Source organism: Phoenix dactylifera, chromosome 11 (assembly GCF_051530095.1).
Source record: "Phoenix dactylifera cultivar Ajwa chromosome 11, Ajwa_hap1_PhDact_Kaust_v1.1, whole genome shotgun sequence".
In the NCBI taxonomy this organism is placed as follows: Eukaryota; Viridiplantae; Streptophyta; class Magnoliopsida; order Arecales; family Arecaceae; genus Phoenix; species Phoenix dactylifera.
This window is the reverse complement of record NC_143200.1, coordinates 29,703,960-29,731,530: the sequence shown is the minus strand read 5'-3', so window position 1 is coordinate 29,731,530 and position 27,571 is coordinate 29,703,960. Positions and strand designations below refer to the sequence as shown.

General features: G+C 37.6%; 1 protein-coding gene across 12 annotated transcripts; it reads right to left on the bottom strand.

The window, feature by feature from the left end:
- Positions 1–27,571, bottom strand: LOC103722618 (protein TRANSPARENT TESTA 9-like). 12 transcript variants are annotated; one of them, XM_039127822.3, is made up of 22 exons: positions 27,251–27,363; positions 18,857–18,997; positions 18,320–18,371; positions 18,164–18,240; positions 17,954–18,087; positions 17,757–17,853; positions 17,543–17,600; positions 13,155–13,263; positions 12,916–13,039; positions 11,903–12,089; positions 11,472–11,800; positions 9,352–9,440; positions 9,194–9,264; positions 7,513–7,623; positions 6,790–6,855; positions 6,238–6,375; positions 4,268–4,373; positions 4,109–4,180; positions 3,925–3,971; positions 2,572–2,722; positions 2,246–2,412; positions 1–608 (listed from the first exon to the last, which is right to left on the bottom strand). In XM_039127822.3, exons 2-22 carry the CDS (start codon positions 18,868–18,870, stop codon positions 297–299), a joined length of 2,511 nt encoding a protein of 836 aa, XP_038983750.3. In that variant the 5' UTR covers positions 18,871–18,997; positions 27,251–27,363; the 3' UTR covers positions 1–296. The 12 variants fall into 12 exon arrangements, 8 of the variants coding, with proteins under 8 accessions (XP_038983750.3, XP_038983751.3, XP_038983748.3 ...); XR_015971571.2 differs by lacking the exon at positions 18,857–18,997 and having other exon boundaries at positions 3,925–3,979; positions 27,251–27,571; XR_015971573.2 differs by lacking the exon at positions 18,857–18,997 and having other exon boundaries at positions 3,925–3,979; positions 9,194–9,243; positions 27,251–27,571.

The following is a 27,571-nucleotide window of genomic DNA, read 5'->3' as shown; positions in this document are numbered from 1 at the left end:
AAGAGTGAATGCAGCATGTTTTTGCTCTATGGCCGGTGAAAGAATGAATATTGGAACATACATAGATTACAGAAGAGAAAAAGAAAATACAACCAATGTACAAAGAATGGCATTGAGCCGTACTTAAATGGCTCAAACTCTACATTTTGCATGTCAAAATGGTCACTTAGGAGAACTACACTGCCGATATTATACTCATGTTAGTGAGTACCCGTACAGGATGCCAGGCACGACTCTCCACGCTGAAAAGCTGCTGTTATTTTACAATTCCGCCACTTGGCACCTACAAAGAATCATTAACCAACTTCTGCTGTTGGTGCCTTCAGAGGAGTACAAGGTTCTGGGGCATGTCCAGGTATATCAAGTTCAAGCAATGGCTTCAGTCTCTCCTCCACTTCTCTGCATAGCAGATTTATCCCTTCAATTATCATAGACTCAGCTGTCTTGCAAGCTTGCTCATCCCTGAAAGCTAGCGTCCATCTCCCATCAACTAAAATCTTTGACTTCCCTTTACTGAAGGCATCATACTTTGCAGGGTCCAAAAAGGGTAAAGTTGATGGGCGAATGCGTAGATGCAACCACTTTGAATGCTTTTCATCTATCCTGGGCTGATGTATAATGAAAACAAGAAACAAGTCAGAAGATTTTCACTATTTACTATCTCTTAGTCAAAAAACTTTATTTGAAAAGGCCCCCAAAGAAGACCATGCTTCTGCATATTTCATCTCAACAGAAAGATCTTTCAACATTAAGCATACTTGTTTTAAAGGGAGCAAACAAAGGGGCAGCATTTGTCAGGAAGCATCCTACCAAAGTTAATAACTTGTATGCAGACACTAGTGAGAGCAGTACCTAGACAGCATAATTCATATCGTAAGTTGGGAGGTTGCTGGAGCATAACCCAAAAATAAAAAGTCGACTAATTAACTATAAATCCAGGTAGTAGGATTGTGCTCAGAGAATTTCACTCAAAGGGATATCTGAATTGTGGTTGTCATGACACTGAAATTACATTCTGGCTTGATGCTTGTTCAAGAGTTCATCCTACAGTATAGTTTCCAAAGTTATTTTAATTGTCAATGCAACAAGAGTTAATGAAAGTGAACCTTATAATGGTTATGGCTCCTAGGTTACGTAGGCAATTATTGGTGCGAGAAAAACAGTATCATGATTTGTTGCTTGTTAAGTTAAATGATGGATAGGTGGATTTTGTAGCATGAGACCTTTAAGTAGATAATGGGTTAATAATTAATTTTCTAACCCCTACCAGCTTTTGCATATGTTGGATCATCCAACATTATTTCTTCAGTTGGCAAAGGGATAATGAATTATGACACCTCTTGTAGAATCATGCAAGGCATCAAAAGATAACAAGAAACTGTGTTCACTTGACCAAATCCTATATTGTACTTCTGCACAGTTTTTTGAGGAATTTGAACTTCAATACTTCGAATTTTGTGGAGTGAATGCTTTTGTTTTTGTTCCTTTTTCAGAGTAAGTGTCAGCTTCTTTGATCCCTTCGGCCTTCAAGGCTTAAGGAATCATTTGGGCAAATTGGGAGGAAAGTCTTGTCAAAACTGAAAACGAAGGTCATGCAAGAATACAGATCACAGTGAGGACAGTATTTTGAAAAATTTAAAAACATGAATTGAGCAGAACCAAGAGTGAGGAAATTTTCGATATTTGAAGTAAACAAAATAGTGCCACTGCTTGTACAAGAAATCAGCTACAAGAATACAGATCGCGGAGAGGACAGTATTTTGAAAAATTTTAAAACATGAACCGAGCAGAACCAAGAGATGGAATTGTTGAAATTTGAAGTAAACAAAATTAGGCCACTGCTTGGACGAGAATAAGCTACTTCACTGCAGAAATTAAGGAATGCAGCCCATCAGTGAGGCGGCGCTTTCTATGTTCTCAATTAGAAGCACAGGAAAATCCTTAACATTCATTATGTACATAATGATTAGTGTCACACCAAGTTCTAATAAACTCTACCCAAATTACAAGGTCTTAACAAAATTAGGGGGAAAATCAAATAGCGAGTCAATAAAGTAAGAATCACAAAAGAAAGGCAGTCTGGAAGATTGTGTCTGGGTGCTCCTTCACGAGAGTCATTTCAAAAGCTTATGCCTAGGCTAATCTAGATGGACTGAAAAACGCAAGCTGATAGGACAGCGGATTTTCAGATAAGACATGGGAAAACCAGATCAGAGTTCGTAATTAACATCATAAACATACATACATCAGAGCCGGCCAAGGGTGCTGTGACACGAACAATTCCATGTTGCTGCTTGAGTGGTAATTCTTCTGCAAGGAGGATCCACCCAGATGTTCCCCTTGAAAGTGCTAAAAAGCAAAAGTGGCGTTCTTTCCCTCTCTCAAATGCTATTCTACATGGTACTGCATTGACTGCAATTATCAACAAAAAAAGGAAAGACAAGGGTTATGGTTCAAGAAGTTGGCATAAAATTTAACATACGGACAACCTATGCTAAAGGTAACTTCATACTAGTAATACCAATTTTAAGAAGAATGTGAAATGAAACGCAAAGTAATCATATAGCTTACCTAAGTTAATTTCACAGCCAGGTTTTGGTGCTAGAACATCAGTTTTTACTTGGGAAGATACAGGAGAATCCATGGGAGAATGTACAGGGGATAGGTCAGCTAAAGCTCCTCCAAATGAGAAAACTAGAAGCTGGCGTTGAAGTACAAACACCTGAAAATATTATTACTGGAATCACTGATACCACATGCATCAAAAAGAGACCGCAAGTACATGTTTGCATATTATGAACAATTGTACCCACAAAGATGCTTAAATCTGGGAGATAATCCACCTTGCCAAATTACAGCGACCAGTATGCCACTAACATGTTACATTTTCCATTTTATAGAGGTCTTTTGCCATTATAATTGTAATTTAACACCCTTTCTTTTTTCTTTCTATCAAAAGGTCTTCCCGCCTTTAATTTCTTACCAGCCAGCCATTTTCCAACAAAGCCCACGCCCCAGAAGGCCAACCATCAGTGGCAGCTAATGTTTATGGAAGTGCGCAACTAAGATTCTTCCTTATTCTGTGTGTGGACTATACCCAACCTTGAACAAATGGGATAGGAAGAAGCTGATGTAAATATGTTGACATCGTAACTACTTGAGGACTTCATCCAGAAATGTTTGATCAGATTTTGCTCTCATTTACTTATTCATGCCCTGCTACTGTTGGATTACTAACTACGACGTTGACAACTGCAATGTTTCCAGGCTCCTTTCTCGCCCTGTTTCTCAGTTTGGTAACAGTGGCATGAACAGTTGTTTGCATGTACTTACCAAACCATGACTCTAAGCTCCAACACCTACCCATAAAAATATGAGCATGTGCATGCACACACCCATACATTCATAAAAAAGAGCGGCCCAATGCACGAGGCACCCACCTTTACGGGTCCAAAGAGAATCAAATGTATGTACTTTACCCTTGCATGTGAAGAGGTTATTTCCATGTTTCGAACCCATGACATCCAGGTCATAGTGGAGCAACCATACCTTTGTGCTAAGGATCCCCCTCACACCCATACATTCACAATGGTGTAAAAATAAAGTCTTTAATGTACTTGCTCTCATGGGCTATACCAACCACTCTGTGGCACATACGATGCACATGCAAGGAAGCATGGATGATTGTGATTTCTCTAGCATGCTACATAGAACCCAAAAAAAAAAAACTTTTGCGCGGGATCTGTGACTCCATGGGTAATAAAAAGAAAAATTCAAAAAGCTAATATTAAAAGATAATATTTCATTAGAAAACAGTATGCTGTAGGACTTTAGATGTTGCTTTCTCTCACCACTGAGAAGGGGATAAAAGGTCTCCAAATAAAAAGTGCCCACCAATAAATAGAAAAATAAAAAGTGACCAACCTTGACCATCTCACACATTCTTTCACCAGCAGTAAAAGAGGATTCACCTGGAATACTATCAAGCTGATATTAAGATCCATCATGGTAAGCATTCTCTTTGAAATAAATTGTCAAGCACACCTGGCTATCAGGAAAGAATGTAATCCATAATCCAAAGCAAACACAAATGACTTATAGATCTAACCTCCAGAAGAGAATGTTTTGGATGGCAGAAGTATGGATTTTGGGTTTTTTGGCAGTAACGAAGCCTCAATTGCTGATTTCAAAGTTATGAAGACCAAGCATTAGCCAAATCAACGTAAGCATGCATCTGTCAATAATGCCCAGCAAGATTCAAAGGTACCTCTCTTGCAATTCTTCCATTCATCATTAAGGACAGTTACAAGCAGATCGCACCACCTTCCTTTAGTTTCTGACAAAAGACTAGCAGTGGAGTACTTGTGTGAATCCTGTATACAGCAAGCTTTTGATATTATGAATGTGTAAGCATGTACAACTGAACCAGAAATTGTTCCATGTCAGATATAATACAAAAATTTGCATGTAATACTTCTATATGAGCGTAAATGGACATAAAGAGGTTGGCATGTGAAGTCAGCAAATGGATAGCAACTAAATGAAAGTTTATACTTTGCTGCTTCCACTTGAATACTGAAGAGGTTCACAAGTTGGGAAAATGGGTTTGCTATCTTCATCTTTGTGCATAGTTATTCCAGCATGAGAGTACCAATATAATTAAGTAATTTACAATAAAATAGTTCTCATAGTTTTTAAAAAAATAAAAAATGTTACAAAAAACCCTAAAATTTATATCAAAAGTAAAGAAACAAATCACAATTTCCTGGCATCAATCCTTTCATGATCAAAGTCGGTCGAAACCCATTTCATGGCATGTTTATTTATTATCTCACTATATGTGTGAGGTTAAACCCTAACATTACATTCTCCCACAGTCCCGCCTCCCCATCTCAGGTTTACATTCTCCTCCATTCATTACTATCATATTTTCATCTTACTTAACAAGTTTGGTCGGGCCACTAAGAAAATTCATTTGCCAAGTCGCGCAAGCATGAAGTTTTCCATGGACATCCAACATGCCGGTTACTTGGGTTATTTCAACATTTAGAACTCGTAACCCCTTCTAACTCTAGTGATGCACTCATATCAAAATATAGAAATTGTCAACCTTTATAGCTCCCCAATAAAGCAGACCACTGGAAACCTAAAATCCACAATATAGATACATGCAACATTGTAAAGCATATTTTAAGCCCTACCAAGCATCCTTAATTCAACTAGGAGAACCAATCAGAAGGATGAAGTACTTCTCTCCAGTAAGCTGCATTTCACGGAACTAACTGCAAATCACCTAACCAACCTCCAGCTCTCCTAGTTTTTGGATCAACTACATCATCAAATTTGACAATTAACCACCTATCTAGATAAATCCAGCAGAAGGCACCCACCTAGTCAGAGCATTTATCTTGTGGCATGGAATAACTCCTCTCTTACCACTCCAAGCAGCTTATGGGAATTTAGCGTATAGTACCGTCTAGCTCTAACCGTGTTTCCTTTTCCAACCTGATGGAGTATGCAAAATAATACCAAGCTCTTGGCTATTCGTCACTTTCCCAAGCATCATGTGGATGGATTTTGCCACCTAGATATTGATTGGTCTTACTTTTGTTTCATCGAACAGGCCCATCTATCTGCTATTTTAGTCTACTTGATTTAATAGAACATCACTTGCAAAGAAGGTTGCTGCCAAAATTTTGCAGCTTGCCAAAAAGTAACCACGTGAGCTCATCTAGGTTGTTCACCTTACGAAGCCATTAACATGTTAGACTTACTCCTGCATATGTAATTAAAAGCAGCTGACAAATGTAGATTGTAAGTGGAAGTAGCGTATAAATTGATAAGATAATAAATAGTTGCAGTAAAACTTTATGACATGGCAGCAATATCATTCATCGTCATAGATGGATGAAAGAAATATTTAGCACTTTACAAGTCAGCGGAAACTGAAAAAGCTTCCTAATTTACTCTATTAGCATTTTCTCAGATGGCATAAAATGCGAAACTCTTTTTGTTCATGTAAAAATAGATGCAAATGTGGTTAAATCCCATCAAGATTTAGCATCAACAATGATCCAAAAGCATGTATCCCTAAACAGAGCAGAATGGAGGAGAAGAATTCATGTAGCCGACCTCAACTTGTTTGGGATTAACTCTTAGCTGAGTGATGATCCAAAACATACAAGTGAAAACACACACACACACAAAAAAAAGCAAAACAACTCATTAGGAGTTTACCTTTAGTCGTTTAAGATGAAGAGAAGTGAATTCTTCCTCCCCATGTGGAAGTAGCTGCCGTAAAAGCCAACCACCAGCCCATAGTATATCTGCAGATACATCAGACCTGCAGAAAAGACTGACTAATGCATCGAGCACCTACAGAACATAAATAACCATTATGTAAATGGTGCATTCCAAAGTTCCAGACATACATTTTACTCTGTAATGATATGCTGTTTAGTTCAAAAAGATAATAGAATTATAGAAAGGGGAGGAAAAGAAAAGGGGAGAATCAAACAGATGAACCTGTAGTTCCAAGACAAGCACAACTTTAACCCAATGCATTGCAGATTGATCATTAATGAAAAAAATAAAAAAATAAAAATCAAATAAACTTCAATCACATATTAGGTACTTAAGTATGATTTTTCTAAAAACAGAAGTGAAATTTTCAGTTTCGTTTTCTATTCCTTTTTCTGATTTGAGATCATCCGAACAGCTTCCCAAAATTGAAATCATTGTTGGAAAAACCAAATAAAAGCAAGAGTCAAGAAAGCACAACAAGTAGACCTGAGATCTGTTTAGTTCAGAGTTAATCCTCCATTCTGTGTGATGATTCAATAGCCCAAAGTGATCCTATAAAAGAAATACAAAACAAGCTTAATTAAACTCTAAACACAGGTCAGGCCCAAAATGAAATAATGCAGCAGAGAGAATGTAATTCTTAATTGACAGGTATCTCAGAGCCTGGTAGAGGCATGAGCATGTTTTCAAACCACAATGCATCAATTAACAAAACATACACAGTAATCTTGTAATTACATTGTGACAAAGATAATTTGATTTAATATTTCTTTTTTGGTGGTCTAAATTGAGGTTGTAATAATACCTCTCTCTGCTAGCAGAGAAATAGTGATCTAGCCCCTTGTGTATTAAGCCTGGATTTGGGGTTTTCGGATCATTCTAATAGTACCTCAACTATTGGAGGTGTTACCGCAAGATATTATTATCCTTGCTCGACCAAAACAATTTCAATATTGACAACAAGTGATAAGTTTATCAACTCAAGCAACCTGACTGTCTACCATGGAAGATAGTGGAAGAAAAATATGGGCTCATCCGTAGAGAGTAGAAGAAATTCATTAGCAAAATCTACGAGTCATTGAAAATCATAAAGGAACTTGGGGAGACTGAATAAGACACTGACAGAATCTGATGAGACTGCACTGCAACCAGAAATAATATAAGAGAAAGGAGAAGCAAGAGGAATTTGCATAAAGACAGCATGAATACCACAAGTTTGTGCAGGTATCTATCAAGTTCAGTACTGACGCTATCCTTCATCATACTGTTCTCCAAAGAAAAGAGCTGCTCCTCACCCGAGTCCTCTCCTACTAAAGCTTGCTGCAGGCAAACCACAAATGTCATAGAGACAATTGTGACTTTGAAGAAAATAATAAGATAAAATGGCATTGGAAAGCAAAGTTATTTTTGTTTCTTCAGAAATAAGGAGTGTGTTTTCATTACAAGAAACAATAGACTTTTCTTGACAAATATGTGATAGGTTCATAAAGTTAGATGGAATCCTGCCACATGCCCAAATACAAACATAACAGATGGCAATGGTATGACATCAGTTCATTATAATGATGAATTTTCATCATAATCATCACTGAAAAAAGATTGCAGATATTTTTGGTTTTAATGAAGACACTTCAAGCTTTAGATATATAAAGGAAAAGCCAAAATTTTAAATTCTGATGGACAGCAATTGTCCTTTATATGCTTTTTTTTAAAAAAGAAAGCCTACTTGTCTAGTCCATTTTCATATAGGAAGCACAGATACTTCGAATTGTAAGCCCCGCCTGTATCTATGTGTATTGGATACCGATACTTGTTCGACAGTCCAAGGACTTTTGTAGGATGCTTATGTTTCCTAATCTTTAAAATTAAAATAAGGCTTTGGATACTTCTTGGATACACCCAAGAACTTCTCAATGCCTCCAACAATGAGAGAGAGGCCATTATTTTCTTTCTTCTTTTCTTTCTTTCTTCCCCCCCCCCCCCCCCCCCCCCCTTTTTTAATGAGTGTGGACGTTTTAACAATGTATTGCTAATTTTGGAGTTTGCAAAATCGACACATCGTATAGGTACGGATTATTGTCTATGGTTTTAAATGAGTAAATGATAGATTCTATGGATTTTGATGCTATAGTAGTAAGTACAAAATATCTCATTAACAACCTACTGTGCTTTATGGATGATATTTTACATGTGTGTGTCTAGCCGCATCATAGCCATATCATTTCCTACTTTTCCAAGAGTTGCCTTCTCAGCATATCCATATGGTGTTGTATCCATTTCCCACATCCATGTCCATGCTTCGTAAGTTCAGTTATCAAAAACAAAAAAACAGAACTCATCAAAAGGAATGCATCAGCTCGAGACAGCAAGTCACAACATCTGACAATTAAGCTTCGCTTTTGAAGTTTCTAAAGCAGGACATGCTTAATGTAAGATGGAGAAATCTTTCATGCTGTGTGGAATATTTTGTGACTTCTATGTCTAATTCAATGCTTTAAGGGCTGGCCCATGCCAGCCAGCATGCAGCACCCCCGGTAAGTACAGACACCAGAACATGGGGGCCATGGCACCCATTAAATTATGTTTAATATTTTAATTTAAAAAATATTTTCTTGAAATTATCTCTTATAATATTTTTTTTGTTTCGGCATGGCTTGGCACATGCTAAGTGTGTTAACATGGCATGTGCCATGTCATGCCAGCTGGTGACCAGCACCCATACTGACATTGATACATGAAACCTTGGTTTCATTAGTGTAACAACTCAGTAGCTCAAGCTGAATATGATCTATGAACTTCTGGTAAGATACCATCTAACCAACTGAGTCTCAGATAAAAATAAAAATTCAAGAAACAAGAGAAGCTGCAAGGAAAGATCAAGAACACTTACTAGCAAGAGCTTTTTGTGTTGCTTTCTTTGAGGAAGAATTCCAAGTCCATCTAGCATTGATTCATCTAGTTCTTTAGATTATGGCATAGATGTCAATAAATAATGCATCAAGATAGCTAAGCAGCACAACAAAATAAATGAAGCAGTTTGAAGTTGACCTTTTGTTTGCAGCAAAGTCGCTAGAAAACTCAAAGAACCCAAAACTTGTAAATCATTTCCACCAGTGACATATGATAGCAAAACCTCCCTGGAATGTACAAAGATGACTATAAGATCAGGAAAGGCAGGAAATGGCATGAGAAGTAATTCTAGTTGTGTCCCGAATGACTATTGTCAAAGGCAGAAATCGTAAGCAGACGCAGCTGAAAAAACTAGACGTCATAGGCTAGCTCAAAACTTTAGATTCTATGATGACCAAAGGAATTTAGAACAGAATTATTTATACTCACAACTCCTAGAAAACATACCAACGGTAGTTCAGTGACTGATCCAAAACAAGCAAACAACCACTACACCAATGAAGGAACTCAGTTGTATACTCGTATGTCTAGCACATGAACAAATAACTAGGTACAAGGAGCATATTTGGGGAAGAAAGATTGACTGTGTAGTATTCATAAGACCCCTTTACCATGTAGCTACAAGGAGCATATTTGGGGAAGAAAGACTGTGTGTGGTATTCAAAAGATCCCTTTACCAGGCTCCCATGTTTTCAATAAGGCCCCAAATAATTCTCGGATATGCAAATTCTAGCTAATCATGCCTCCAACAACTATGAACGAAAAAGTATATCCACATCTAATGGTGGATCCCTTTTTTATTGTTTTGAGTAGCAAATGGCTGTAAGGTCATATTTAATGTGTTTTCTTCTTATGCATCGTTCTATATTGTAGGAGGCTGTACATGATAGCATAAATATATTGAGCCACTATTCTACCCTATTGTGGTATCTTACTAAGAATAACTTCTGTAGGTAGATAGTACATCTGCTCCACATTCACTCCTTGATTTTCACTTAGAATATCAAATGGCAATAATAAGATATTTAACCCTTCTCTTTCATCATTTCAAATAGCAATAAAGGATTGTGAAATCCACATGGCGAAGTTGATTTCAAAGTTTAATTTCTCCCTACATTTTCATTTGAATCTTATGTCTCCAGAGCCTTATACCCTTGACAATGGATAAACTAAGATAAGAAAGAAGTGAACATAAGAGAAAAGGATACAAGAAGGTATCCTACAAAATGATGTGAATGTCATTGGAACAGTAAAATAGAAAGCTACAAAAAGACAACAACAAAAGGTGGCCTAGATATCACAACCGAAATGGCTAGATGATCCCTGCTATAGTACTCTGGAGTTTATGGAAAAAAGGATTGGTTTAAAGGATAGGTATTACAATCAAGAACAGGGAAGACCGTAGAAGATAATTTTATAAACAAAATGTTCCGCTTGCAACAGTTTCCAAGCGGGTATTATCAAAATAAGTAGACCTATAGAAATTGAAAATCTGTGAGCTACTGACTTCTTTGCCACTGCATATGAGTGATTAGTATTTAAATAGCCATTCGCAAAGCAAGAAAACATGTAAGGAAGAAAATATTTAATTCTCCATACTTCAAAGAGAATATTTTGTCATATTTCTAATGAGAAATGGAAGAAAAAATAGAGAATAATCCAAAAGAAACCTGCTGTGAGCCTGATAAAAGCTTTCATTGAGTGATAAAAAATCCACATCCATAAAGAACAACATTTGAAGTTTGGTTTCAAATTAAAAGACATGTAACTGGGGTTAATGAATAATGGATGTGGAACTGTGTTGCTTATATCCTGTCCAATTGATAACAAAAGTTGAAGAAAAATGCAGAACAAGTGGACCGATGACTCATTCCAAGGAAGCTTGAAAGCCAGATTTTGGAGGTGATTATATAATGCTATCACTAGGATAGAAGGGAAGTGCAGAGAAGTTCGGAATTCTGTGCATTTAGCGATTATAGATGCAAATATTCGAAAACTTTTTACTTTGCTAATGACTTAGCAAAGAAATTTGCTTCATGTTCTTAAATTTGCTAATGACTTAGCAAAGAAATGAATGTATTGGACCACTTCCACTTTGATGTTTCTTCTTTTATCATTGAGTACATTACTTATTCTTAATAATGATATCTTACCATCACAAAAGTTTGGACAAAAAAATTGAATGCCTATAGAAAATGACTTAAAAGTTTGTTCACGATTAATCATAATTGAAGATGCAATCTGATCAATGAAGTTACCTCAAGGTACACTGCAAACCACAAATATTTCGTGAGGGGCAATTATTTGGCAAAAAATATTGAGCAGAACCAGAAGAATCTAGCATAGAAACTCCTGAGTCTTCTGTATTTTCTTGAGCACCAAGAGAATAAGGATCATGCTGCTGGAGTGCTTTAGAGACTCTATGCTCAGGGGCATAACCATTGGACGACGACACAAATTTCGTAACAAAAACCTCTGGCGGGTAGAAAAGTGTGGCAGCAATAACACTTGCCAATTCCTTGCTTTTGAAAATATGTAAGATACAGCAAAGTAAATATAAGGAGGTGGTGATGCCTATTTGTGCACCCTGGAGCAGCAAAGGAACAAACTATCAAAGTAAATCATTGAGCAGACACTTCCTATAGGACTGATGTAACTTGACTGCTGGAGGTAAATTAGTAGCACTTACACTACTTTGCTTTTCCAGTGAGGGCAGAAGCAGTGGAAAAACCAAAAGGTGCAGCATGTTATCAGTTATCAATCTTCCAAGATCAGGAACCCCAGCTGATATAATATCACTAAAATAGTATAAGTTGTCCTCGATTTCATCCACAGCAGCAAGAATGCAGGAGGCTGAATCAGACGAGTCTGTGTTCCTGTCCCAGAAGGTAATATTAGTTTCAAGACATAATGAACAGAATATATTATGAACAACAGGACCCAATATGAACAAAAAATTATCCCTCTTCAAAATATTTTTTTGTGTGCGCACAAATCTGTGTTCGTTGAATGAAAGAGATGGAAGCCACTAAATCCTATCAAATATACAATAGTAAGAGCAAATGATTGGCGAACATAAGACTTTCCTTTACAGCTGCCAACTTCTCTTTCCTCCGTCACAGCCTTTTCACATATCCCAACCTCACCTCCTCATCCATCCACCACACGATTTTCAGCGCAACAGATTTTTGTCCATCTGCTAAAATTGAGGATGAAACAGGGATGACTGGGTGACACAGATGTTCCAGGAGGGGTAGACAAAAACTGCGAAGCTAGAACGGAAGTGGGAGATGGCAGAGGCAGTATACTGGTGACTGAAGGCAGAGGAAGTTAAAGGTAAAGGAAGTAGTTGATTGACGAAGATGAAGTGAGAGAAGTAAATGAGATGATCTGTTTCAGAAGGAGCTGTTGACTGACCAAAAAAAGGTTTCTTCAGAGAAAACGGAGAAACTGAGAGGTGGGGGAGAGGAGCTGGAAGTGGTGCAAATGATCCATTCTCAGAGAATACAGAGAGCAAACTGGCATGTTCACAAAAGTGGGAGAGAGAGTGCACGAGATCAAAAGTTACTAGAGATATAAAAGTTTTCAGTTCATGCAAGTGTTATCTTTAGGCTGTGTGATTTTATTAATGAAAATGGTCATTCAATACACAAGCATAAAATTTTCTTGACACTTCTAATAAATTAATAGCCCTAATCTCACCTAACCACTTGAGAGACCAATTCATCCAGGTTGGCACATTGCTTCCAGAAAGATCTAACCATATTCGAAAAATAATCTGATAATGGGGTGCGTGAAACATATCTGTTAACACATTCATCTCCAACTGCAACAGGAATCAGTAAACAAAAGGGAAACAATTAGATATGGGATCATTATGCAGAAGAAACGGAAAAGTTAAAAAAAGAATATTAACAACAAATGAGACCTTACCAACTTACCATGATAGACATTAAGGGTCAAGGCACGAACTGCAATACGGACCATACTTTCTTCATGGAAAGCAAACCGTATGGCCTCAACATAGAGTGGAAAGGAAATTACCTCCTCCTGAACGCAGGAAAAAAGAAATTAACTAAATTAAAAAAAAAAAGGAAAACACATGTTCAACATCTATCCAGCACAGTAGAAGACATTATATAAATGCATGGTTAAAACTTCTTGTTTTCATGAAGCCGGATGGTCACTCAAATATCCATGCTCATTACTGAATGAACCAAAACCATAATCCTGAAAAACTATCCCCAGAAGAGAAAAATGACACACACGTCCAGTGGCCTAACGGAACTGCCAGTTATGCATGCAGTGGAGCTACCAATCATGCATGTAGTGAAGTCCATAAATTATGACTGTGATAAACCACAAGGAGTGATCTATATCACAACTTTTCGTACTCAACGATGTTTCTAGTAATGACCTAACTCCCCAATTAAAGCTTTTTTAAATCCATGTTACAACTTCGAATGGGCTCTTATATCCCTGCCTAAACAAGCTCAAGCCCCATCTGTAAGAGCCAAATGCCTTCAGGAGCATAGCTAGGAATTCTGCATGTGGATGGGTGCGTTGGAGAGAAGGAGTAGGAGGAGGAAGGGGGTGGACAAAGCAAAAAGATGATTGTTATTTGTTAGGCTATAGTCTTTAACATGTTAGCAACTCACATAAAGTTTAAACCAATGCCTAACAACATAGAAATCTAATTTACTAATATATGAGTGACAATAAAATAATACGCATATCTTAACATCCACATACTAGAAACTTGACATTTTCAGAAAATATTTAAAAAAGATAAAAAGGACTTACAGGAGATACGACCAACATTTTGCAAAAAAGTGTAGATTTGAACAAAAAGAAGAGATGGTACACTTTGCCACAGCACTATCAATGACTCTAGCATAGAATTTCAAGAATTTGGCTCTGAATAAGGAGATACAACACAAATTCTTGAGTGCGAAAGACTCTGCATGCTTTTGATTGTTTTTCATATCATTATATTATAAAAATTAACATATATTTTATTCAGTTTTCTAGTTAGAGCTTCACCAAGACCTAGAAATTAGGGGAAATGGGCCATCAAAAGAAGTGGAAAACTAACCAAGAGACCAGCCACATTACTTAGTAGCATTCATATTTATTCAAACCAAACATCTATATGAGTCCTGCTCAGGAATCCAAACTCTCATCTCTACAAGAGATAAGGCCTATGTTGGAGAGTTTGAAATAGGCCAGGCAGCGGTGGCGGTGCATGTGCTTTTTTTTTTTTTCTTGGTGGGGGGGGGGGGGTTTCTTGGGGTTGAAATAACAGTGGGACCTGCAAAGACATGTCCTGCAAAGTGGAAATTCTCAGATTTCGAGGGAGCCACATCCCTCCCCTACAACTACCCCCACCCCACCGTAACATGGATTCATCCCAAAGTGTGCTACATATAAGCATAATCACATCCATAAAATTCAAGCCCTTATCCTTTCGGTAGCACCATCAAGAGTTTGTTGAACACAACCATGACAGCTCGATCAAATTCCTATGACATTAAACTTTGTCCTTCCTACATCTACTGCACATCAAAAATATGAAGACTCAAGCAAAGATGCCAAACAAATCAAAGGGTGTGTTTCAAATAAAACATAAAAAAGTCACCTTTATGTACGAAAGTGTACAAACCAAAAGCTACAGGACTCGAGTGTAGCCTCAAAATAGCATGCACCCGGTTGTAATCTCGGTCAAATTTCCAAAATCCTTTTTTTTCCATATCTAATAGCCATTAACATCAATTCCCAAACTTACTGGCTTAACATATGATTCATATCTCGACGGGCCAACAATTGATATGCATCAGCCTAGCATAAACAAGAATCTGTTTGTATAAGAGAATATCAATCATATATCATGATAAATGTAAATATGTAGCAATGCATGTTGACAAACGTATATCTATGGACCACACTTTTCTTTTAAGACTTGTTTATTGTAACAATGTTTTGTTAATTTTATGTTGTGTTTTAAAATTGCTGATGTGGTACTATGTTTTTAATGATAATATGGTATATTATGTGTACAATGACTTTTTAGGAAACAGAAAGCCAGTTTAAAAAGGCTAACAGTGTTTGATGTTTAAGATAAAATACAAATACTGACCAAATGTGTATAAAATATCAATTCATCACTAGAAATCTATCCAAAGTAGTCGAATTCGAAAGGGGAAAAAGAAAAAGAAAGGTTTCTTTGGAATATCATTATGCATTTTTGCAACAACCCTGACAAGGCTTGGTATCCTTTTTTTTAATAATATATTCCATTCAAAGCCAATTCCCAGCAAGTATGGTATGATTTTAACTAAAATAGGCATCAGGCATATTAATCTAAATTTTAGGAAGGAATGGTCATTTTTCTTCTATCACTTGAAAGCATGATTCACTTCAAGAAGCAACAGAATACCGAACTACAAAGCCTCATTGCGCAAATCTTGGGGAATATTGCAGTGGTTTCATCCTCCTAAGAGACATTTACTTTCAAACATAGTGACAAGTTAGGCATTCAACAACAATTTGGCAAGTTAGAAAATTGCAGAATTTGGAAAAGAGCAAATTCAGGAGAAGTTTGGAAGAAATTAGGGGATTTATTGTTAAAAAAATATCAAAGCATAATTATTTATTTATAAAAATGATAGAAGCATAAATTCTCTTACTTTATATATTTGCATGTCTTCAAGGATGTTCAAAATTTTAAATTAAATATAGAAAAATCAGTTTTATCTTTTATGTATAAAAAATAACAGACATAAATTTTCACACTTAATATATGTCTTCGAGTATGTCCAAAATTTTAAATTGTTAGGCTTCACTCAGATCATATGTCTTCAAGTATGTCCAAAATTTTAAATTGTTAGGCTTTACTCAGATCAAGAAAAGAGATTTAAAGGTAAAGATTTACGATGTTCAAATCCAAAAAAAGGTAGAGGGAGCTGAAATTTTAGATGTATAAAAGAGGGATGTATAAAAGGGGGAGAAAAGAAGTTGAGAGGGAAAATTTTTCAAATCATATATATTTTAATACCATTGGGACACTAAAACATTGGAGTTTGGGCCAATCTATTTTGTTTCTCTTTTGATGATATTACAATATTTTGTGCAAACACATCTTAGCCACATATTTGTGGAGATCTCCTTATTTCATTATGTTTCCACCTCCTGAGAATTAGGCCCTATTGCATCCTCTCATCCTTAGTTTATTTTTCATGCTTCGCGAGACCTAACTGCATCCACCCTTCCATGAGTGGCAAAGTGGCTTTGTAATAAAACTTAGTGCCAAACATTTGACTCGCAATTTATTTGAGAGATTCACGAATAACACATATTGTCCATGTTCTGTTCGCAAACCACCAAATAGTGTACACAAAATGATTTAGTTGACTCTACAAATAGTTTGCCACTTTTTCAAAAAGATTGTATCTGTGTTTCCAAAGCTTTGTCATTATTTAGGAGGATTTTCATATATCATGACCCCACCAAGACACACACCTATTAAAGACTAGCTTACTCTAGAAAACCCTCAAAAACGATGACAAGTATCTACTTTCAACACACCATCCTTCAAAGCCTACCAGCAACAAAGACGTGAATGGACTACACAAAGAAGATAAATTACTTTCTCTTCCCAACAAGCTAGCTTGGCAACAATTATCTGCATCAAATTGCATATCCAAGATATGTTCTTACAATCTTCGATGGATGCATTCCTCCATGGAACAAAATCAAACATCTCTCAACAAGGTCCTCGCTTAGCACCTCAAAACTACAGCTACTCTTAAATTGATCCGGCTTTTCTAATACAAATCTCAAGCATGATTGCATGATAAGGAAGCATTCGTAAGAGGGTTGACAATTGTCAATCAGGTAGATACAGGTCCATCAATATTCCATAAGCACTTTAAGCATCCTGTCTCACAATCACTCAATAGCACAGGTTGCCAACCTCATATTTGAATGTCATACTCCTAGAAAGCACAAGCTTATTCCTACAATTAGCTGACCTATCATGTTTGATCACTAGACTAATTCCAGGAGTAAAGCATAATGTACAAATTTCAGCATACAGAAAATATCATGTTTGTCATATACACATATTTATATCACATTCCTGTCTTATGTGTCTTATGGGTATTAATGTATGCATGAACATGTGTCTTACAAGCTATACTGATTTTTTTAATTAAATTTTATGCTGTTTCTAAAGTAAAAAAACAAGATTTAACAACTTGATAATAAAAATTGGAAGACAGTAATATGATGGCACTCTAAGTGATCAGACAACAGGATGTCAGGTTCGTACATTTTGAGTCTTCACAAGCAATGAGATTGTATTCTTGTTCAGCTTTCCACTTACAGCCCTTCAAGAGACCAAAACAAACGAAAATCCATGAGCAACTAAATGACATAAACTTTTATTTTATTTTATTTTTTGGTGTGGGTGCGGGTGTGTGTGGACATCATAAATCAATACTAGTATTAAGGAACATGATGAATTGACAAAGGCATGGACATACCTTAGAAAGGATATGTAGTATGATAGAAGCTCTTCATTTTGAAAGTCAAAGGAATTTGTTATGAGGGAGTTAATGTGTTCATTACTGAAAATATAGTCTGCATCATACATGAGAACCATATCACATACAAAAATTATAGAATAGTGACTACTATCTCTGCCTGTTGATAGTGGCAGTTGACCATTTATTACACTTACAAATCGCATGTTCACTTCTTAGATTCTGGATCATAATGCTCATCGTCTGTAGCAACTGAAGTGCAACTTTGTTTGGTCTACTAATCCTCAATATGCGTACAAATTCACCCATTATCTGTTTCTCCATGAAGAATCTGAAAAAACGGGCAGCATGTTGTGATAAATAGATGTTCTAGAAAAACAAGAACTAAGGCAGCTTAAAGAACTTACTCAAAAAATGATGGATCATGCTGATCGCCATATGTCACTAGTTCCGCAATTGATCTCAATGCTTCAATTACAAAATCCTTCACAAAAGATCATTGGAAATTTAAAGATCCATAGACAAAGCTCAGAAAATAGAAATCATGTCGAGGGATCATTCACCTTGTTAACTTCATTCACGATTTGAACCTTCTGCAGCTGATCCGTTAGATATCTGCATTGGCTTGATATAGGTTATTTAATGGAAGTTTGATAATAGAAGGAAAGAAAGGTAATGTGCTCTGTTATGGAAGTGCTAGCAATTACTGATCAATTACATCAAGAAAAGAATATTGGCATGTAGGGTTTACAGCAACAAAACATGCATAGTAATCATTACGTGTTTGGGCACTAAATTTAAAATTGAGAAGAAATGTTTGCATGTTTTAACTCAAGGGATCAGAGCCAGCTAAGCAATCCATAAATATGTGTACAAAAATTGTACAACAACATCCAGTAAATAAGCTCAATGTGGTCCATTTATCAAAGGATATCAGCATGGCAAATGGCCACACAATTGAGTAGCTGTTCTTATAGTACAATATCGCACTAACATGAGCATATCCAGACATATCGCACGGTTGTCAAGACTATGGAAGCAAACTAAAGAAGTGCAACTCCATATCAAGCAGCCTAGCGGTGTTTGAAGCATGGCAATACCTTAGCCAATGCATGAGTTGGTAGGATCATTAGAGTTCAGCTTTTCTTCACTTGGTGAAACAAGGAGAGGCCATGCAGGTTAGGTCTCCAGAAATTTCAGGGAGATCCAGCCGTAGATGAAGATGATGCCTTGATAACATCCTTCCATCATATCATGATTCATCATCAACAAACTTCCACATGATGTGATAGTGATTTAAAACACTAGAAAGGTCACCAAAATTAGACTTACTTTATTCGAAAAAACAATTGATTTTCTAAGAAGTACCGGACCCCGGTATTTACTATGACTACATAATGTTGTTATATGTATAGCAACAAAATAAGAAAACCTACATTTGAACTTCTATCTTACAGTCCTCTTAATCGTAGTTTTTCTTCAAATTTTTGAAGTTGTCTTAGCAAATTCTTCATAGATTATGGATCTTCTATTAACAAGTTACAAGAAGTTTCCCCCATTATAAATTTTACTGCATAATGATTCTAAATCCCAATTTTATAGCAATAGTTGATGCTCGGCATAATTTCACATTTTTATTCATGTTGTAGTCATGAATATCTTCCGAGTCATTGAGAAAGCCAATAAGGATCAATTCAAAGTTATGATGTTGAGTTCGTCCATCCCAGGGTTGGTGGAATTGCCCCGAACCGAGCGGTTCCGGTCATATCGAGTCGTTCCGACGGCCGACCGGAAGGATTCTGGCAACGGAAACGAAATCCGTTGCCAAAGAGGAAGAAGGAGAAAGAAAGACAGAAAAAAAAGAGCGAGCAGGAGAGGAAGAGTGAGGGAGGGAGGGAGGCCGGCTCCCGGGCAGCATGCGGAGGCCGCGGCCGTCCCCTTGTTTCGAACTCCATCGGAGGCTAGCTCCCGGGCAGCAAACAGAGGTCGTGGTCGGACCCCTGTTTCGAATGAAACAGGAGAACAGTCGTGGCCTCTGTAATGCCGACTTCACTTAAAAATTCTAAAAAATTTTAGCGGTCGAACCCCTATTTTGAACGAAACAGAAGAACGGCAATGGCCTCAGCCTGTTGCCTGAAAACCGGCCTTCGCCAGCCTTCCTCCTTTTCTCCCCCTCTCTTTTCCTCTCTCTCGTTCGCCCTCTCCCCCGCCTCCTCTACTGTCTCGGTGCAGGCCCAGCACGGCCCGACGCAGACCCGTGCCGCCGGACAATCGGTCTGGTACCTAGTACCCGCACAGCAAACCACGATCCATCCCTTTGGTACAACAACTGATGTAGTTCAAACACATAACCTTCAGACTTCATCATTTCTTCGTGATCTTGAAGAATGTTTTTTCAGAAAGAATGGCACTTGTAATCATGGTCTATGGAACCATCCCGAATCGAGCGGTTTTGGTTGTACCGAGCCATCCCGGTTGCAGACCGGGACGATTCCAATAATGAAAACAAAATCCGTTGCCGGAGAGGGAGAAGGAGAGGGAAAGAGAAATAGAGAGCGAGCGAGAGAGGGAGGGAGAGAGAGAGAAGGGTGGCGGAGGCAGGCGCCCAAGCAGGAGGCGGAGGCAGGCGCCAGATCCCCTGTTTCGTTTGAAATAGGATCCGGCCACTTTTTAATTTTGCAAGTTTTAAGTAAAATCGACAATGAAACAGGGGATCCAGCTACGGCCTCTTCTTGTCTCGTAGATAGCAAGGTCAGTCGATTCTTGCTCATTACAAGGCAAGGAAATTCCTCCTTCCTAAGGCAGTAGATTCGGGATCTAAAACAGATTTTCTATGCCACTAGAAAGCATCTGGCTAGGTTGCCTCCTGCCCGGGCGCCAGCCTCCGATAGCCCTCCGTCGGCCTCCACCACCCTCCTCTCTCCCTCTCTCTCTCTCCCCCATCTCTCTCTTTTTCTCTCTCTTGTTCGCCCTCTCCCCGCCTCCTCTACTATGTCGGTATAAGTCCAGCACGGCGCGGCGCGAGCCCCTATCAACCTATGCCGCCGAGCAACCGGTCTGGTACCCGGTACCGGCACAACAGACCATGCTTGTAAGTATGTACTACTTTGTCATTGTAACGATCGACAAAGTTTAACGATGCCTTTTGATGAAGTAACTAGCTTTCAGACAACAATCTGGTCAAAGACAGTTCCAGTAATTTGAGTTGCATGCTTAATTCTTGGGCTGGGTAGGAGAAGTTCAAGTCTTTGCATTACCACAGAGATAGGAACTATCAAATGTTAAACCTGTTGGGAAAAACTTAAATGCGCACACGGCCAAATCTCGGGCCGCATGCGCGTTTGAGAAAAAGGAAACGCCAGCGGGTTTACGCGTTTAAAATCGGATTATTTGGATTTGAGCTGGGGACCACACGCCTCGTGGCTCTAATTGGACGGTCATGCATGTGCGCGTTTGAGAACAAGGAAACGCCAGCGGATTTGCGCGTTTAAAATCAGCGAAACGCCCGTTGACGTTTCGCTAGCAGCTTGATTACCACGGACGCGTCCACAAAATTACCATTTTGCCCCTGATCACATACCCCTATATATACCCCTCAATTTCATCTATTTCTAAACACGAAAAATTAGAAAAAAATATTGGAGAAATTCTGGAGAAAAGTTCTTCCTCCTCCTAGCCACTTGTGATTTTTATTCTTGCTCTTTTTTTATTTTATTTTATTCTTTTACTTTCGTTCTTCGCTGGATCTACAAGTCCGATCGGGTTCGCTTTGACTTCTTCTGAGACGTGCCGAAGAAGAAGTTGTAGGATTATCGTATCTCAGAGGAGGATTGCCGGAAGACCCGTACGTGGGGGCAAATACTTCTTTGGGACAGCATCTACGCGCTTCGACCTGCCTTCAATCAGGCTACTTTCTTTTACCTTTATTTTTAATTTAATATTAGTAGATCTATAGGATTTGAAATTTTATGATATAAATTTATTAAATGCATAGATTTATTTTGTGCTAGCATAGATTTATTTTGCATTAAAATAGAATTATTTGGATTCCGGATGATATATATATTATTCCTTTTAAAAGTTTCTATTAATTGCATTTATAGATTTATTTGTTTATTTGGATAATATATTGCTAACAATCCAAAAAAGTATTTATTTATTTTTTGTTAGTAATATATAATTCATTAAATCCTTTATTACAATTGTGACATATTAGATTTTAATTAAAATAATTGTTTTGCTATCATAAAAATTAATTATCAATTATTCTAAAAAGGTAATAATTTGCTTAACCTCCAAGAGGTTTATTATACCTCCATTTGGACTTCTCAAAGAGTAATTTTCATATCCCATTCAAACGAAAAATTTGAAAATTGGTTAATACATAACAATTTAATTCATAGAATTGACATTTTAGATCTCAATTACAATAATTAATTTGTTGGCACTAAATTAGTAATCAATTATTCTAATAAGGAAATAAATCAATTCTAATATATATAATTCATTGAATTGACAAATTAGATTTCAATTACAATAATTGCTAGTATTAAATTTAGTAATCAATTGTTACTAATTCAAAAAATTCAAACGAAAAATTCAAAAATTAGTTAATCCATAATAACAAATTTAAGTTTGCACTTAGATTTTTCTAAAAATTGAATCTGTGTGATTTCTAGTGACTATATCCACTAACTAATAGTATCAAAGAAAAGCTTGTCAAAAAGGCATACGTGCCTAAAAAAGGCTGGTACTTAAGTGAGCCTAGTACTCCACCACCAATCTGAAGTTGATCTGGCTATTAGTTTTTTGGATATATCAATTAAATATCCAAAGTTCAATATAAATATTAGTGCAATCTTTTGACATAGATTTTTTGCCTTCATTCAGGTTTTTTTTGTCTGATCCTATGGCCTCAAATACTAGTGACCACCTTAGCGCCAAACCTGAAAAATTTGATGGCCATAACTTTAGAAGGTGACAGAACCAAGTGCGGTTCTGGCTCACCACATTGGGGTTGATCTCAGCTATAGGTGAAAGTACTACTGAAGTTGATAACAGGTCCAACCCAACTACTTCACGATATGCTACTCATCAAAACTCAACCTCTTCCAACACTGAACCTTCTGCCTCCACTAGCACACCCTCTAGGACACCTGATGAGATAGATTATCATTGTATCCATAGAATCCTAGGTGCTCTTTCTGAGAGGCTGTATGATATCTATTACACAGCCAAGAGTGCCAAAGAACTCTGGGACATCCTAGATAGCAAATATAGTCTTGATGATGCTGGGGTAAAGAGGTTCGAGGCCTCCGACTTCAATAATTTTAGGATGGTGCACTCAAAGCCTATGAATGACCAAATCCATGATTTTGAAACCCTGATCCACCAGCTTAGGGCTAATGGAACCAATTTGGATGAATCATTCCAGGTAGCCTGTCTGATAGATAAACTACCTACTTTCTAGTCTGATTTTGCTAAGACCCTGAGCCATACCCAAGGAGTTCTCACCCTAACCCAAGTCTTAGACTCCATTAGGATTGAAGAGCAGAACAGGCTCACGAGTAATACCTCTACTGGACCCAAGAATAATGCATATAATGTGGAGGCCCCTCCTAAGAAAAATTAGAACCGACCCTTCCATAAGAACTTCAAAAAGAAACCCTACAACCCTAGAAACCCTAACCACCACTACAATGGGAAACCTATTCAATCCCATGAGCAGAAGAAGAAGAAAGAGGAAGGTGGTGCTCGTTTCTGTTATATGTGTGGTCGGACCAACCATTTGTCTCCCCAGTGCTTCTATAAAAAGACTGCACCTCTTCAATCTAAGAAGAAGGATCCACACACAACCAGTGCTCAAGTCAACATGGTGACTTCCGGCGCTAGCTCCTCTGAGACAGCTTTCAGGTCTGTTTTCTTCACTCCTGAAGTTAACATGACTTTACAAGCACTTGATTGGTGGATTGATACCGGAGCTGGTATTCATATTTGTTCGGATCGCTCCTGGTTTTCTTCTTATCAGATCTCAAGTGGAGGAGCTGTGATCATGGCAAACAGCTCGGAGGCACGTGTGCTAGGAGTAGGACGTGTGGACTTAAAGCTTACCTCTGGAAAAGTCCTGTCCCTGCACGGCGTCCAACATGTTCCAGTTGTTAGGAGAAACCTCATTAGTAGTTCCTTACTTGTCCAGCAAGGCTTTCGTCTTGTTTTTGAGTCCAATAAGGTTGTAATTTCTCATGGTATAATATTTATTAGAAAAGGATTCCTAAGTGAAGGATTGTTTAAGTTGAATGTAATATCTCCTTCAATGAATGAAAATCTTTTGATTATGAATATAGAACCTCCTTCTATTTGGCATGGTAGATTAGGTCATGTAAATTATAATTCAATTAAGCAACTTATGAACCTCAATCTAATACCAAAAAGTGATCTTAAGAACCATGAGAAATGTTAAATTTGTGTAGAAGCAAAACTCCCTAGGAAGCCTTTTAAATCTGTTAATAGAGATTCGGATCTATTAGAGTTGATCCATAGTGATGTTTGTGACTCAGGCAAAACTTTTAGAGGAGGTAACAGATACTTTGTGACCTTCATAGATGATCTATCCAAATTTTGTTACATCTACCTAATTAAAACCAAGAATGAGGTGCTCAGCAAATTTAAGATTTTTAAGATCGAAGCTAAGAACCAACAGGAAAAGAAAATTAAAATTCTTAGATCAGATCGGGGAGGTGAATATACATCCAATAATATAACTCAATTTTGTGAAGATCATGGAATCATTCATGAAGTGACTGCACCATATTCTCCTCAATCAAATGGAGTAGCAGAAAGGAAGAATAGGACTTTAATGGATATGGTTAACTCCATGCTTATAAGCTCAAGAGTACCAGAGAATTTGTGGGGGGGAGCTATTTTCCTATTTAAAAATATTTAAAAAGTCAAATAAGAGGTGTTAAGCTTTTTATCATTCTGGCGTCGAGCTATTTTTCTGCAAGACCTCCCCTACAGTATCGTCACCGCAGTAGAGTTTAACCACCAAGTTCGGGATGGATTGATGTGGTTCCTCTACGCCTAGGACACCAGAATATCGAACCATGAATGAAGAAAGGCATGAGAGAAAAGCATATTGGCTAGTGATTGTGGGGCCCCAATTCTTGACTAGAAGGGACACCAAAGGCCTCTGCCCTTCCATCCCTTGGATAGATAAAGGGGGAGGGCAGAGCTTTTGGTTTTTTCATGTTGTCAAACAGTTGAACAATGAAAATAGATAGCGAATGCCTGATCGAATTGATCAAGTCGTATAGGAACAAGGTTCAAATCTCTCGGTCTGTTAGGATGCCTCAGCTGCATACATCACTGCACTTCCACTTGACATATATTATTTGGATGCCGAATGATATATATATATATATATATATATATATATATATATTATTCCTTTTAAAAGTTTCTATTAATTGCATTTATAGATTTATTTGTTTATTTGGATAATATATTGCTAACAAAACCATTATCATGCACCACTCAAAAAGTTATTTTGCCAAAGAGAGAGACGGAGTGGGGAGGGGGGCAGAGAGAAGAAAAAGAAAAGTTTACAGCTTACCATCCAGTAGAAAATCTTTAGAGCCTATCGGCAATCTCGAAATTTTGGGTCAAATCATTCAAAACTAGTCTACCATAAATCCAAAACTGTGAATTTGTTTTTTCAGAAAGCAAAAACATAAACATTGTCCTTGACCAAAAATTTATCAGGGTTGGAGCAGTTCAAAGCTCTCCAAGGCTGAAGGCTGAAATCACAAACCTTCTGCAACCACTGCCATCACCCACTAAAAAAGGTTCACAACTTGCTGGTTGCAGCACAAATTTTCCAGGGCCTACTAACGCTAGAAAGTTTTGCATGAAACGATCCAAAACCAGTCCAATCTAAATCCAACTATTTACATAAAATAACCATTCCTCAATGAATAAGTTTGTACTATGCATGTAGTTTCAGGTTTTAACAGCATCTTTCTCAGAGAGATCTGAAATCTTTATTAATCAAGAATCTTCACATTCTTCGATACCAGTTCTACAGGTCATCTTGGAAGCCTCCCTCCTCTTTCCAACCCTACAGAACAAATCCAAGCCCTCCATTATGGCACTAACTTAGAGCTTAACTGCAATGGAATAATTCTTATTTTCCAATCCTCTTCTCAAGATCTACTTATGGTTCTTGTATCAATCTAACTTGGCATCTGTACACGTGCAAATACTTAATAAGTTCAAATATGCCTCTTCATTGAAATGGGAACCCCGCAGAAATGGAGGTGGTGCCTTCTTAAGGCTACGCTATCCCAGATGCTAAAGAGGGTAGTCTGAGATATCACCATGGTGAGATTTTCTAAAGCCTGAGAGCCGCCCATTCCTTCTTCGAGCTTACTCTGAACAAATGCAAAGACGACCCTCTACACATAGAATAGCATGACCCAAATTCTATTTTTCTTCCTGTTCTTTTTCTTTCCTTTTTATCTGCAGAAGAATCAATTGACTAGTTAATGGTTAGCTATTTTCATTGTTGTCTGAACACTTTCTGAGATTAATCCCCAGAAAAGGATAAATAAAGTTCGAAGTTGTCTAAATGTCTTATTTAGCCGTCAAGATTTCCCCTCTCTTTTTTCGGGGGGAGGGGAGGGGTGCTAAAAAACATAAAACCCACCATGTTCCAATGAAGATGGAAAATCAGAAGAACTAGTTTTACAATTAAAACCGTAAGGAAACACCCAATCCTTCTAAAATTTAGAGATTCCGGATCAGACAGCATAAAGAAAGATTCTAAAATCTATACAGTTTAAACCTCTTATTCTAGCCTTCAAGATTTTACCTTTCTTGGATTTTTTTCCTAAAATACAGTCCACCGCATTCCAGTGAATAAGAAATCAGACGAACAACTTTGCAACAATTAAGATGAAACTTACAGAAAACAGCCAATCCTTTCAACGTTAAGAGATTCTAGGCGAAACAGCACAAATACGTATTGCAGTTGGTCTAAAACTCCTCTTTTTGCCGTCAAGATTTCACCTTTTTTGTAACTTTTTTCCTAAAACGCATACATCCAACCCACCGTATCAAGCAAGGACCAGACGAATGAGTTTGGAACAATTAAAACGAACTGTAACGGAAACACCCAATTCTCTCAAGGTTAAGAGATTCTGGACCAAACAGCATGCATAAAGATTGTGGTTAGTCTAAAACACCTGTTTTAGCCATCAAGATTTCACCTTTCTTGGATTTCGTTCCCTAAAATACATACAAACCACCATATTTGGGTGAAGCAGAGACTCGAGAAGTCTTTTAAAACGAACCGCAAAGAAAAAGACCCAATTCTTTCAAGGTTAAAAGATTCTAGACCAAACAGCACGAAATTAACAACAAGTTCCGACTCAGGCATACCCGGATAAGATGTTGGAAAACTTAGAAACCCTAAAGAGAAGAGGGTGACGACATACCGGAGCTCTTCCAGAGAGAAACGATTTCTGGATCGCCAGAAAGAAAACCACATCGTGAGCGCGATCCGAGCTCCAACGGATCACACGACGCCCGAATCCCGCCAAAGAACCATCGCATCCGCCGACCAGTGGCGGAATCTTTAGCTTTCCTTCGCTCGCTTTCTCTATCTTCTGTCCTCCTTTTCGTTTTCTCTTCTTGTTTTCTTTCCTCCCTTGGCTTTCCACGCCGTCGAAGTACAACAGATCGGAAGAATCCTTCCAATCCCGCTCGGGAGGATAAAAAATAATTTAAAGATCTAAATTAAAAATATATATAATAAT

What these genes read in the sequence shown, in the direction of transcription:
- LOC103722618 (XM_039127820.3), bottom strand. Translation starts at nt 27,303, where the DNA reads ATGTGGTTTTCTTTCTGGCGATCCAGAAATCGTTTCTCTCTGGAAGAG. An exon ending in AACACAAAAAGCTCTTGCTA is followed by an intron (nt 7,624 to 9,193) that starts GTAAGTGTTCTT and finishes GTTTGCCTGCAG; the next exon opens with CAAGCTTTAGTAGGAGAGGA. An exon ending in GATACCTGCACAAACTTGTG is followed by an intron (nt 6,856 to 7,512) that starts GTATTCATGCTG and finishes TTTCTTTTATAG; the next exon opens with GATCACTTTGGGCTATTGAA.